The sequence below is a fragment of the Opisthorchis viverrini genome (assembly GCF_000715545.1).
Source record: "Opisthorchis viverrini unplaced genomic scaffold opera_v5_171, whole genome shotgun sequence".
NCBI lineage: Eukaryota > Metazoa > Platyhelminthes > Trematoda > Opisthorchiida > Opisthorchiidae > Opisthorchis > Opisthorchis viverrini.
In genome coordinates, this window is record NW_008751829.1 from 90,574 (window position 1) to 104,772 (window position 14,199).

Sequence of the window (14,199 nt, forward strand, 5' to 3'; positions counted from 1 at the left end):
AAGCATCAAGGCAACTGAATGTGCTGCACCAGGCCGCCTACCTGATGAACCCCAAGAAGGGTCAAACGGGTCGTGGGTTGTTGAGAATTATCCAGCAACCTTATGAGTAGTGTATTAGGTCTTGATAAGCACTTTAATCGGGAAGATAGTACCCATACAATATGTGGACCAATCATCCGACCGCTCAATAAACCGCCTGGTTGGGGGAGGGGCATCTAGGGGCCAAGGTGCAAGGTAGAATAACGAGTAACTGAGCTATTCACGGAAGAGAAAAATGTTCCAACAGTCTGAACCCACGGTCTTCAGTGGGAGTGACATTCCTTCCCTGGGGGTGGCTCCCCATGCGTTGGAGTGTATAGGCCACTCATAGGGTCAGTTAAGGCTTTCTGCAACAAAATCTGCTGGCCTTCAAAAAGAATGTGACACGTGATGATGTGGGATTAGCCGGCGCATTTGAATCTTCTTCGTTTAGGAGGCAGTGGAAAACGGAGACAGCCGGGAAATAATCCGATTTCAGATAGTGGGATGCTTTGTACCAAGGAACCCCTAATTTCCTGTCAGAAGTGCAGGAATATTTCCAGGGGTGTCAATCGATAAGGACGAAATGGGATCAAATACGGGGGGGGGGGGGAGCAAACAGCGCTACAAATGGTTCCTGGGGAAGCAAACTCCAAGATGACCAGTCGCAACTAGAGGAAATTTGATGGCGCGCTTTGTGTTTGGGGTGCTGCCTGCTTGCCAAACCCAGATATGTTTCTCCAAAATACACGAATCGTACCGGTAACCCGTTGGGGAGATGTGGTGGACGAGGCCTGCTTTCTGTGTCTAATCGCCCGGTCGAAACATAGCAGTTTGGATGATGACCTAAGATGGGTTATACCGCAGTGTACAAAACGCGACATTAATACGTTAGAAGTGTGACGTGTATTCGTGACCCCTGCATGGTATGTACACCATTTTCACTTGCTCAAACACGTAGAATGGGCCTGCTTCACAAAACTAATTCTTTGTGTGGATGTGACCCTTGACAAATGAGCTTTTTGCCTGGAGACAATGTTAGCGTCTCGGTTTGTTCGATTGGTAGTCGAATTGCTTGTAATTGGTTGGAGGGCGAGATGGTTCAGTGGTTAGAGCGCCAATTTGCTGACCGGAAGGTCCGTGGTTCGAACCCGACCTCTGTCTCTCGACGTCCCCTGTCTAGGCTTGGGCAACCTGGTAGTATCTCAGCCCTCGTGCTTCCTTCAGGTCGCATGGCAGTTAGGCACCGGAAGGGGGGTACAGCTGAACGATGTTTTTTTAAACTAACGATCTGATGGTAAATATTTCATTTCATCACTAGTTGCTGATGTCTTTCAGCTTTGTATAATTGTATAATTTTTGCGAACAATTCAACCATCGCTGCACTTTAACCTAGACAGCCGGTCTCTCAGCTTTGTACGACAGCCCTTCAAGGAAAAAACTTTTCTAGAATAAGGTGTTTATGGCTCCAGATGGCGTTTCATTGATCGATGTGTAGCTCCCCCCGAGAACTATCAGTCCCTTCAACGTAGGACTTCAAAGTGCAGAAAATACTGTGACGTCTACAGTCATGCGAACTGGAGTGCTTCGTGACTCTCACGTTTACCAAAGCAAGACTTTCCACTGGATAAAAAGTTATAGAACAAAAACCCCATCATTTCATTGCTCCACAACAGTCTGACTAATCAATAAATCAGTGCTCACCACTTGCGACACCATTGAACATACCAACAGCGAAGTCACACACCGTCTGCAAGACAAACATTTCACCAAAATAAGTCATACATCTGAATCTGTTTGAAATGTTTTTCCACACTTGTATGACGTAGTAACTATTGATCCGCTGCTTGGTTAGGTGATGAGCTCAGTGCATTGAAGTTAGGCATTGATCGCCTAAGTTTTGCGGGCTAGTGAAACAAATTCAGACACGTCTTCCTTCTTCTGCGTGACATCGAAACCAAAGGAAACGATTGATATGGCCAAGTTAGCCTTGTTTCCAAAACCACACGCGGATTTTTGAGTATTTTGAAAAGACAAGATGACCGCAACGTTTTTGATACACCGTACGTGTCACATCAACCAGGGATTTATGGATGACACCTCAGAATCGGAGAGATATGATAAACGTATGATTGTCAATGCACATAGTCTGAACGCCTGGAAAGGAGGCACGACCGATTTTTTGCCTGCGGGGCGGGTGTGAAGACAACTCAACTACTGACGGCGCCAACTCACAGTTGTGCTGACCTCGAACATCACTCATGCCCCATATACCCAACCAATGACCGGTACACGTGACTTCTCTTTTCGGCCAAGCGCTGAATCATCCAGCGACCAAAATGATCGATTTATGTTGACACAAACCAGCTGGGGAGTAGGTAGATAGTACGGAAATGAGAAGTCGGGTAAACGAGAAGAATCCTCGGGGGTAGAATCAAAGTTCCAGAATCCCGCTATAAACTTGAACCTATTGGTTCACATTTTTCTCTTGTCGTTAGCGATGCGTTCCTCAGTAGCGGTTTTTATTGATCCGGTTATCCTTCTGATAGTCAGCAGGATTTGCCCATCCCTCACCACCTAGTTTTTGTGACCAGTCTTTTCAGGGGTCACCGTAGATGTTTTTAGACTCTTCCACTTCAAACGGCTAGGTTTAAACTTGCTGCCAACCAGACAACTGTTTTTAGGGTTCGAGCAGTGCGTCAGAACTGTACGATCCCTCACAGATTTGTAGTTCACTGGCTTTACGACCATGTCGATCGGTAACTGCCGTTTTTCTGAAAGTCACAAGGCTTACGCTGAGTTGTCATCAAGAAAATACCGTAAGATGCCAGTCCGAAGCGCTTCACAATGTTTCCAAACCCCGCTGCGTGGGAAAGACAAGGAAAAACTCTGAAACACAGTCACTATAGCTACCGGAGCAGCAGTTCGTTTGTACTACTAACCGTTTTTAAGCATCATGCAATGTAAACTTTTGTATTCAGCCCCTGTTCATCAGTAGATAACATTTACTCTAAGACATTCGTTTAACTCATCCGTGATAAAATCAATAATAGTCTTTCACTCGCTCACCCCCGGAATGTCTTCATTCGGCCATAACTTTCTTTTCGTTGAGGTTACAGAACATTTTTAGGACAAAGATGGGGGCCCAAGAGAGAGATCGGGCACACACACAACAATGTAGCAAAATACTCGGTGAGTTTTGAGAGATGACTCGAAATTTGATGTTGGATTTGGGCAGGTCCGTCAGTCACTTCTCCTGTTCATCGTGGTCGTCCGCACCAGTGGACGAAGGGGTTTTGCGGTGCCATTCTGCTGGTGTGACCAGCGGACATGTATCTGGTCAGCAGGGTGTGCAAAATACATTAGCCTGAAAGGTTAGTCCCTAAGAGGTGTTGGGCGAATCTTGTGTGCCATTCATTCTACTGCACAGTGCCCTAGGCGAGTTACGGTGCGTGAGCTGGAAACGATGAGTTTAGCTCACTGATGTGGTCGTGAATGATGACAGATTTATAGGAGAAGTCAACATGGTGAGGCAAACTGATTCTCAGTAATCCCCAATTTGGGCAACAAAACATTGCTCTCATGTATGACTTGAAAAAAGTCCCGGGTAATGGTCTCAATGTGAGATGCCATACTAGAGAGGGGTTCTTTGCACGGAGGTTGATTAAACTGACAGACTGATATAGCAGTCAGCAGTCCTCATTTAAAAGTTCACAAATAGAGGAATGAGGGTGGAAACTTAAACACAGTGCATTCGCATTGCCCCCCCCCGTCAGCAGTCCTCATTTAAAAGTTCACAAATAGAGGAATGAGGGTGGAAACTTAAACACAGTGCATTCGCATTAGCCCCCCCCCAAGCAAACCGTGACCTCCGAACTTAATCGTTTCCCTCGTGTCATGGCTTACTGATTTTTTTTGGAAACCGCACCCACGGTGCGGTCACGCAATACATTCTTGCCGGCCAGTTTCCGAACACAAAAGTGAACAGAGCCACTGGATCCACTCTCACCCAAGTCGACAATATCACAGAATTTTTGAAACAGAAATGCTGTATCTCCAAGACGTCTAAAACGACCAAAAGCCGCTCTACAATTGAGGTAATTTCAGCTGCTTGGAAGGCGACTTTCTCAATTACATTCAACAGTTCATCTGAATTACTCTGTCAGTATACTTTTAAACTGACACTTTTCACTCATCTTGGGGTAGGAGAACCTTGAAGACACCTGACTGAACAACAAAACGGAAAGGCTTTCGAAGAGGTTGGAACTGGCCAAAACTGGTGAAGCCTCACTGCTCAGCGTCGGTCAACCCGGCTAGACATCAAAAAGTTGTATTTTTCCAAACTCAACATAGGGGTTCACAGCGTGCCAGAGAACCGTCTTGACGGAGCCATTCAGAAAACACGTGTGACTCTTTGGTGAAGAGTGTTTTCCGAATCCGGTTGGGATTGCGCTTTTGATCGTCTGAGCTAGTCGGTCAACTTCGTACTCAGTCTACTTAACGAGACACCCACCTCATGCAGGCACTAGCCGCTCCGATAGAGAAATTCACCGGAACAAAGTTAGGAAAACCATAATTCCACAGTTTGTGGTCATCCTGACAATCAGGTACCGCCTTTCCTCAAAAACGCGCGGAAACAGCAAGGTTACGCTCGACTCTTTTGCCAAGCCCACAGCAAATAGGACGGGATGATTATGACAAGCCAACCAGAACAAAAATTTAGTGTCGGTTTAGCACCAGCTGGATCGATATCCTGACAGCTTGTCTGGTTTCCAACTATCTGAGGTACCGCAAGAAGTAGGAGAACTGTTGTGGGCTGTCGAAGAGTTTTCAGCAGCCTTGTGAGTAGTGTGTGTGAGAAATTTGTCTATAACTGTTTTTCACCTCACAGTTTCTGTCACACTCTCCCGGGCCTAAACGTACAGCTATTGGTGAAGACATATTAGTGGCGATATTAGGTTTGAATTTTTTTTACCACATTTCAAAGTAGTTTTAAAATAATGAATTGTTCAATTTTCCCCTTAAAATGTCTAGTCACAAAAGCCGAAAATCCAGATTTATCACTTCGCTCTTTGGACAGTAGTTACATACATTTTGTTCAGCTGTAACACCATTTCGGTGCCTAAGTGTCATGCCACCAGAAGGAAGCACGAAGGCTGGGATACTGTCAAGTTGCCCAAGCCTAGACAGGAGAAGTCGAGAGGCAGAGGTCGGGTTCGAACCGTGGACTTTCCGCTCAGTAAATTCGCGCTCTAACCACTTGAGCCACCTCACCCCTACATACTTTTTACCTGGGTGTCGATGGAATACACTGACTTTGAACCGCCGTCACCAAACTTGATGTGCGGTTCTGATGAGCCCGGGGTCGAGCCTACGATGTGGACTTACGATAGCACTGAACTGGTGCAAGAAACCGTTCAGCGGAGGTGGCTTCGGGTCATTTTTATCAAACACTGTAGTTATACACAAAATACCCTTCTGATACTTACCCATTGCAACACATTCATCAGTGAGAACCTCGGCACCCCAGTTCCTAACTCCTACTTACCGTCGAGCTGGAATGCCCGCAATGCTCACACATACGTTGGTAAGTAAACCCTAATCTTCATTCGACCGCGGTCTTCTTTGAGAATAATTCATACAGACAGTATTGTCCTCAATCGGAACAAGGCTACGTGAGCATAATTCACATGTACAGGCTGAGTACTCGGTTCGAACTGGCTGAGTACTCGTCACTCACGCGGAGCCCAACTGATAGACGATCAAATTTCAATCGCCGGCATAGCCATGACTGCGTCTGGTAATAACGAAGCTAACTAAGTGGAAAGCAATGACATAGCCTCGTCAGAGTTCCAGGTAGTATGGTGGTTGATGTACCGATGAAGGATCCGTGGTTCTTTCGCTCAGCGGTTCCCGTGTAGTCTTAGGGCACTCGGAAGTATCCCAACACTGGTACTTCCCCCGAGTCGCCTGGAAGCTATGCACCAAAAGAATTCCACAGTTGTTAACTTGTTGTTGACCTTATCGGATAGATTTCTGGTTGATCGAAGCAAAACACACTCTGTTTAAGATTTGCTGCTCTTAGTGGTCACAAAATGAAGAAGATTATTGCGATAGCGCGTTTTCGAGGCAAAACTGCCCGAATTACAACCGTTCATCAGTCTTCCGATGAGCGAGCGCCCATCACAAACTTGGTGCAGCTGAATGGTCGGTCCGTCCGGTACTCTGCTCACACTGATCGACGAACCAAACGTGTTGCGACGTGAATATGGTCGGTCCATCATGCCAAGTTGACTGAGTGCGGCGTCATGACAACAATGGTTTTCGCTCATCATCCGTTTTTCGCACATTTTACTGGATAGTGTAGAGCGTGGGTTAGAACGAGGCCATCTGTTCGAGAGGTGGGCACTTTGTTACACATGCCAGCTGGATTGGAGCCCCAGAGATTCCATAAAAAGCAGAGACCCGTATTTGGGGCAGTAGGTTTAAGCCAAGCCGGGCGAGATTGTCGCAAACAGGGACCTGAAGCTATCAACTGGAAATAGAGGTAATGTACTTTGGGTGTGGGCTTTAGTCGCCCCCTTGGCTCAATCGCCGCTTCACAAAAAATCAAACTGGGACCTTCTTGGTGGAAAACCCTCTTGCTGAAAACTTTTCGACAGTCTACGACCGCTTTCGCCCTATTCAGCATGCACTGACATTGAAGTTATCATCGGAGAGGAACACCTTGCAAAAGGGATGGACAATCATCGATTCCATGTAATGAGTACTGATGTCGCTCACACTACCACTCACCTATGATAAAGTCGTCCGGCAAACCTCAGCTGCAGGTTGTGTCGGGCTCTTCGACAACCCACGACCGGTTCTGCCCTTCTTGGGGCTCATCAATTAGGCACGGTCTCCGTCAACCTTGTGTTCTACTTGAACCCGAGTTGGACAGACCTCGACAAATGCACTAATTTGCATATCAACTGTGTTTTTAAGGGAGACTCAACTGAATCACTCGTTTATGATGTTTCTACCCAACTGAATGTGTTGCACCAGGCCGCGTCATGTTTCAGCTGATACGATTCTGAGATATCGCGGTATATTTTCATAAACAACTGAAACTGAAAGCCATTGGCTAAATGCAATCACTCGCACATTTCAACAGGAGACTCAGCTAACTCCCAGCCTAATCTCTCGTCTATAGGCCGTCCAAGTGTTTTCAACATCATTATGAGTAGTGTGATGCTTCCACCCCGGGGATTTCTGTAGATTTGAGGTGTTCGTCTTCCTTCGGCCTTGCCTTAACTTTTCATAGTCACATCACTCGCATTTGAACGGTCGTCCTCCTGTTCTGACGTAATTATTCCAGTGAGTCCACACCAAACGGGGGAAGCACTGGACTCGATTTTCGTTCTGCACGTGTTGGCCTGTTCAGACGTGAAAATTCAGATGTGTCCAACGTGCGTTGGTGGAGTAGTGGTAACACGCTCGCTTCGCATGTCAGACGTCCGGGGTTCGAATCCCGGCACGGCCATTGGATATGCACTGCTGGTGAGCTCTCATGAGAGCGAAACTCGAGTCCAGTGCTTCCCCCGTTTGGTTTGGACTCACCGAAATAATTACTTCAGAACAGGAGGACGACTGTTCAAATGTGAGTGGTGTGACTATGAACGAAATATCTATTCCGCAAAATCCTAAACTGCAACTTGCGGACGAAATATCTATCCCGCAAAATCCCAAACTGCAACTTGCCTTAATTCTGTGATAGCAGCTCATACCATCAACACTCAAATGGCGTTGGTTCCTGCTCAACATTTCAGCTATGCTAACGGATGGTCGGTAGCAGTGCTTCTAATGGAAGGAACGGTGATGACCGCTCACGCGTAACTTTCGAAGATCATCGTTAAAGGGAACAGCACACTTGGGTTGTAAGTTCTTTAGTTGTCAACAATAACGGCTGCGAATTTTTAATGGCCATCTGTTGGATCACCTGTCCAACTTGTTACTATTAGAATTTCATGCTAACTCCTCTCGGAAAACGAATCGTGCTTTCCAAGTTCTCTCATCTAAGTGAGGTCAACCTACGCTGAAAAGCTGCGAAGCAGTGCTGGAGACAGGGATTACCAGCAAGGTGAATGTGACGAATCTTTACGGAGCTTCAACCTTGGCTAGTAGCTGAAGACCCTACCGTTGGGCCACGAGTGACTCATCACAGTGTGACTAACTCGTATTTGGACAGACTGCAGCTCGCCTATCCTCCAATCAAAAGTCTACATGGTCACGTGACTGATCGAGTGATGACTAGTCAAACGGAAGACCCGTTGAATTTGTGTGGCTTTTTCCTTTCTGAGCAGGCTAAAACCGATCGGTTGGTTAGCGAATATACACTCATTTGCAAAGTAAGTTGGCTTTGCGAGATACTTATCCGGAACCCAGCTGAGTTAGAACCAAACAGCAGAGTTGCCATTCGTTGGGATTCACGTGACTTCCCCGTGAAAATTAAATTGCTAAGAATATGAGTGTATTCTTCGAACTTCGCTCAATTTAGGTTCAAGTAGAACACAAGAATGACGGAAACCTGGAGACTGTGCCTACCTGATGAGCCCGAACTGGAAGGGCGAAATCGGTGGTGGGCTGTCGAAGAGTTTTTAGCAACCTTATGAATAGTACATTACAAATGTATACGATTGGTTGGTTTCGATGTCATCCGATTGACCAACTTGGAGTTGAATTGATCAGGTCGTGATAAGTAGGATGTTACGAAACTAAGCGTTTGGCTCGGGTTAACGCGAATTTTTCTCTTTTTTCTCAAACCGTGCTGGTAGCGAATTCTGCCGTTTGGACTATCCAGGTCACACATCTCTCATTCGCCCATCTTCCTTTTGGATGTGCTTCCTAGTCAACTTGGGGAACTACTCAATTTTGAATGGAGATTAGAGTTTTTAGCAACCTTATGAATAGTACATTACAAATGTATACGATTGGTTGGTTTCGATGTCATCCGATTGACCAACTTGGAGTTGAATTGATCAGGTCGTGATAAGTAGGATGTTACGAAACTAAGCGTTTGGCTCGGGTTAACGCGAATTTTTCTCTTTTTTCTCAAACCGTGCTGGTAGCGAATTCTGCCGTTTGGACTATCCAGGTCACACATCTCTCATTCGCCCATCTTCCTTTTGGATGTGCTTCCTAGTCAACTTGGGGAACTACTCAATTTTGAATGGAGATTACTTCGAAGTGCTTGGTTTTCTTATCTCCTTTCCCAAAAGGATTGGTCAGTTGGTATTTGCCGGTTCTTTTTCGGCACAGGTGATCCTCTCATTTGTTACCGATAACGAATGATCATGCGTCGCATTCCAGCTGAGTGAGACAAACTACTGTAGGACTGATCTGTGAGTATTAATCCTGATCAGCAACACATTATTTTTGGTCGTGCGGTATCCATGATGAAATTGGCAAGAATCGTATATAACGAGTGTGGATTCGATCAACAAAATGGTCTGACTAACGCTTCGCCCCGTTTCATTGCGCAGCATCATGCTTTGAGAGTGTCGTTCCAGGTTGAACAATGAAAAACAAAGTCATGAGGAGATGTGTGGCTTTAAGGCATTTCGCATAGTCACTTGCAGCACTACCACCAAAGCATCTGTGTCCCCCTTTCATTTCCCACGACAGTTTTTAGCCCAGAGCTCACTTTAGGCAACCGTGGGGAAGAGCGCGAAATGTATGGAAGGCGCTTGGATAGTAGTTCCCCAGTTCCGGTTGAAACTCTTCGAGAGCTCATGTTACGCAACCGTGGGGAAGGGAGCGAAAAGTATGCAGGGCGTTTGGATAGTAGTTCCTCAGTTCCGGTTGAAACTCTTCGATAACTTCCTGGTCAGGTGTGAATTGGCTACACGAGGTGGGTGTCATAATAACTGTTATATCGGTCTGCTGTTCCTGCTCCAGTGCCTCTTGTCAGAAAAGAACCCACCGACAAGCGCACACAACAGCTTTATTACAAACAAGTGAGTGCGAAAGTTACAACAGCCTCGTGCTATTTAAAGGGCAATTTCTGATATTGATCTTGACTGTCTAGACTGTCAACATCGATCGTTCTTCTTTGAGATTCCTGAACGCTGATCACATTCGGTCATGCTTCTGTGGCGTGCCTGAACACTCATCAGTTTTGCCGAACGGATTGAATGATTGACAGGCCTGGATGCTTGCCGGCTTTCCTATTGAGATTTTGGTGAAGTTTCGTGTATCAGTAGGTCCTGAGTGTTCTGGAGTTACTTTCAGAAACTTAACTTTCCTAATAGTAGCAATCGTTTGGGCGGTGGAAGAGACATTCTATCGTTCTGGCCACTTCCTAGACAAGTATCTACTTCTCGTAGGTGGCTCCTGACAGTCTAGCTACGAAGAATACACCGTTGTCTTTCAGTGAACAGCCGGGATGTTTAGTCTTCCATAAATGAGAATAAATGAGGTTGGTTGCTGTCTCAGACCCGTTTGGAGATGAGCACTTAAAGGTGGAATGGTACAGATAACTTACGATGTTGTGACAAATGCACTCATTTGCAAATCAATTTGGTTTTTACGGGTGACTCACGTGAATCTCTCGTCTATAATGTTCTTCAACTGAATGTGCTGCACAAAGACAGCCTCACGTTTCATTTGTGGCATTATTCGAGATATAGCAGTACATTTTCATAAAGGAAATTACCCACAAGGTCACTAAAAACTCTTCGACAGCCCACGACCATTTTCGTCCTTCTTGGGGCTCATCAGACCGCAATCAGTCCGATTTGGGTTCAAGTAGAACATGAGGTTGACGGAAACTCGTGGACTGCGCCTACCTGACGAGCCCCAAGAAGGGCGAAACCATACGATGTTTTTTAGCCATAGAAGCATGTTCATTGAGACGCCATCGAAAAGATGGCGAACTGTTAAGTAGAGTAACGATCATTTTTACGAACAAACCGGAATAGCTTACTGTATTAACGCCGGTGTCATTAGGTTATCATTAACCGAGGTTAAAGGAAACTGGACGTATAAATTACAACCGAGGGTTTTGTGGTGGAAGTTGAGAGTAAGGACTAAAGGTGCTCATACTGATGGGGAATTGTGATAAAGGTCAGAGTGAGGCAGACAACATGTATTGTTTAGCCGTAGCACCATTCCGGCGCCTAACTGCCATGCCACCCGAAGGTTGNTTATGCCACGTGAAGGAGACACGAGGGCTGGGATACTGTCAGGTTGCCCAAGCTTAGACGGGGGAAGTCGAGATGACGAGGTCAGATTCGAACCACGGACCTTCCGGTCAGTAAATTCGCGCTCTAACCACTTGGACCATCTCGCCCCGGCAGACAGCGTAGATTACAAACGAGTTTGCATGAAGGGGCGTTGCAACCACACACATGATCGTGGACACGTACGCTAACCGGGCGTAGACAGGGGTTAAAACGAATAGGAATTCACTCGGACTGCGCCTGAATGACTGAATGCCCACCTGAAAATCTGGGCTTTCAAGAAGTTTAATTAAGGAGCCAAACTCAGACCAGGTGGATTCGATGCAATTACCTGTGAATAGAGTGTTCCGGGGTTTTGATCTGTCTAACTACCATGGTGACCATTGAACTTGAACATTTAAAACGGACGAGGCATACTCAAGTTTATCGATCTGGGGAGGGACTATCGTCTCCCGTGGAGCATTGGTGGCTGACACGCCAAATTTAGGAGGGTGGCTTTGTCCACCTGGTCTAAGGGACAACGAAGACAGATGTTACAGTTCTTGGGCGACGAACTGACGGCTCTTCCGCGGCTGTTTGAAGCCACTTCCAAATCGTGGAAGTAAACCTATTCCACATGGGTTTATGAAACACCTGTATGGTAGGTTCTTAGCTGCTCAGTCGAACTGTTCATTCGGCTTGACAAATCCTCTGCAAACTTTCAGTAATATGTTGTGTAACCAAGCTGTTAGGTGCATACAAACCCACAGGTGTGGCCCACCACTGAAACCGATGAAGTCACCTCAGTTGGTGGTGAAACCACATCTATCCGTAAAATAAACAATGTCAGCTACCTTTGCCGATTGAAATAGCTGTTAATTGGATATGTGAAGCGCAAGATCGTGTTCGACCCCCGTGTTCGTACAGTACCTGGTCACCAATAAGCCTCGGATAATGAATGACGCTGGTCGAGCTCGTTCAGCTGACCTCTAATCAATGTTTGTCTGGTTAGTGTCTCATGTCAAGATGGCCCAAGTGGTTAGAGCGCGAATTTACTGACCGGAAGGTCCGTGGTTCGAATCTGACCTCGTCATCTCGACTTCCCCCGTCTAAGCTTGGGCAACCTGACAGTATCCCAGCCCTCGTGTCTCCTTCACGTGGCATAACAGTTAGGCGTCGAAAAATTGCCCGGATCAGTGATATTGCCGTAACATTTACTCAGTTTAGTGTGGGCATGATGAAATCCCAAGCCCCCTACTGTTACGTCACGTCATGATTCGGCATACCGCACAGTTATCTGTACTCGGTACGTTGAACACCGACATTTTATGGATATTTTTCTATTCATTACTGACAAACTGCAGATGATTTTGGTGGCTACTTGAATGAATTGATTTCCACAGATCAGAATCAGGTTACTGGTATACTCCGTGTAACAAACAAACAACGTATTATTAACCAAAAGTTCTGAACAAAAAACGAGCGTTTATCTCCTTCCTATAGGTGAGAAAATTGCTCAGAAAAGTGATCCATGTGCCAATCAGCCATGTGCGAACAACGGGACGTGTATTTTGGTTGATGAAGCCGGTGTTTGGATCGATTCCTCTCTGAATGAACCGACAAACGCGTTTGATTACAAGTGTCTTTGCGGCAACGGATGGACTGGAAAGAATTGCACGGTAGACGTGAATGATTGTATCCAAGACCCATGCAAGAACGGCGGTGTCTGTGAGGACCGGCCCGACATGCGCTATGCGTGTCATTGTGCTCCTGGGTTTGTTGGTAAGTCTTTGTAGATTTTTAAAGAACCGCTCAGCGTGCCGAAATTCTTATCAGGCCAGGAAATTCTCATGACCTTGTGCCAATCAAATCTCGCCTGTCAAACCGAGCCTCATCACAGTTCACTTTGGTTCTCACACACAAAAGCTGTTTTCAAAGTCATTCGATTTGGAATACAGAAGCTGAGTAGTGCACTAAGCCGATTAATGACTTATATCGCCACGTCGTTCAACCCCTCTCTATGAAGTTACGTTATAATAAAACTGAATACAAAACGGTTGTAAGTCCAGCTCGCAAGTCAGTGCAAGCAATATTACCGTATGGTTTCCATGGTGTCTGCTTCGATGACCGTCTTTAGGTCCAAGGTACCACTTACTTGGAGAGGTATTTTTCTTTAGAATGGCTGGTTGTAACTCATTGGCGATGTGGGTGCTTGAATTTCCGCTTTGGTGGTACATCAGTTGCTTCAAACCCGTAGAGAAATAGAGAAACATTTTTCTAGGGACCCAAGCGTTGTTTGAGGTAGCTCAGCTCGGTTAAGAACGAAACTTACTATCTGAAAGGCCCGTGGTTCGAACCCGATCTCCCCGTCTGGATTGCCCATGTCTAGGCTTGAACAATCCGAAAGTCCTTGGGTGGCAAGACCGGTAGGCACCGAAGAGATGGTACAGCTGGATGATCGATCAATCGACCCAAATGCTTGTACACAGCCAGTTAAACGGATTGTAACCTGTCATCATCACCATTGGTTGTTGATCAGTTGACTGTTGATTTGTCCGCTGAGCTTGGTAATAAAATAGCAACAGCATATCACTGATATTCATCATCATCAACATCGTCATCATATCGTCATGATGATGATCATCATCGCCATTATCACCATCACCATCATCTTCATCATCATAATCACTATCACCATCATCACCATCATCAACATCATCATCATCATCATCATCATCATCATCATCGTCATCATCATCATCATCATTGTTAGCTGTAAAAACCGCGTACTTGTCGTACAGTGGTTGTAGCTCCCACACTTTCGTTTGTCGATGATTCGGGAAGATGGGGTAGGTGGCTGCGCATTGGAAGCGGAAGTTGATAAATTAGTGCGTAAATATAGCACTGTAGGTGGACTGTAAGTGGGAGATTGGGAAGTAAGCTATGCATTGAAGGCAATAGCTTGGATGCACGGCGCCATTGA

At 46.0% G+C, this 14,199-nt stretch overlaps 1 protein-coding gene across 1 annotated transcript in view; it reads left to right on the plus strand.

Annotated features, from left to right (window-relative positions):
• The window catches only part of T265_07472 (hypothetical protein), a gene marked incomplete at both ends in the record, with an annotated part of 16,088 nt that extends 2,848 nt beyond the window's left edge, over positions 1-13,240 (plus strand). The window contains 3 exons of the mRNA XM_009173005.1: positions 3,149-3,210; positions 12,720-12,998; positions 13,053-13,240. Of these exons, the coding sequence (XP_009171269.1) occupies positions 3,149-3,210; positions 12,720-12,998; positions 13,053-13,240 (529 nt within the window). The remainder of the gene's footprint in view (positions 1-3,148; positions 3,211-12,719; positions 12,999-13,052) is intronic.
• Positions 13,241-14,199: the final 959 nt, after the last annotated feature.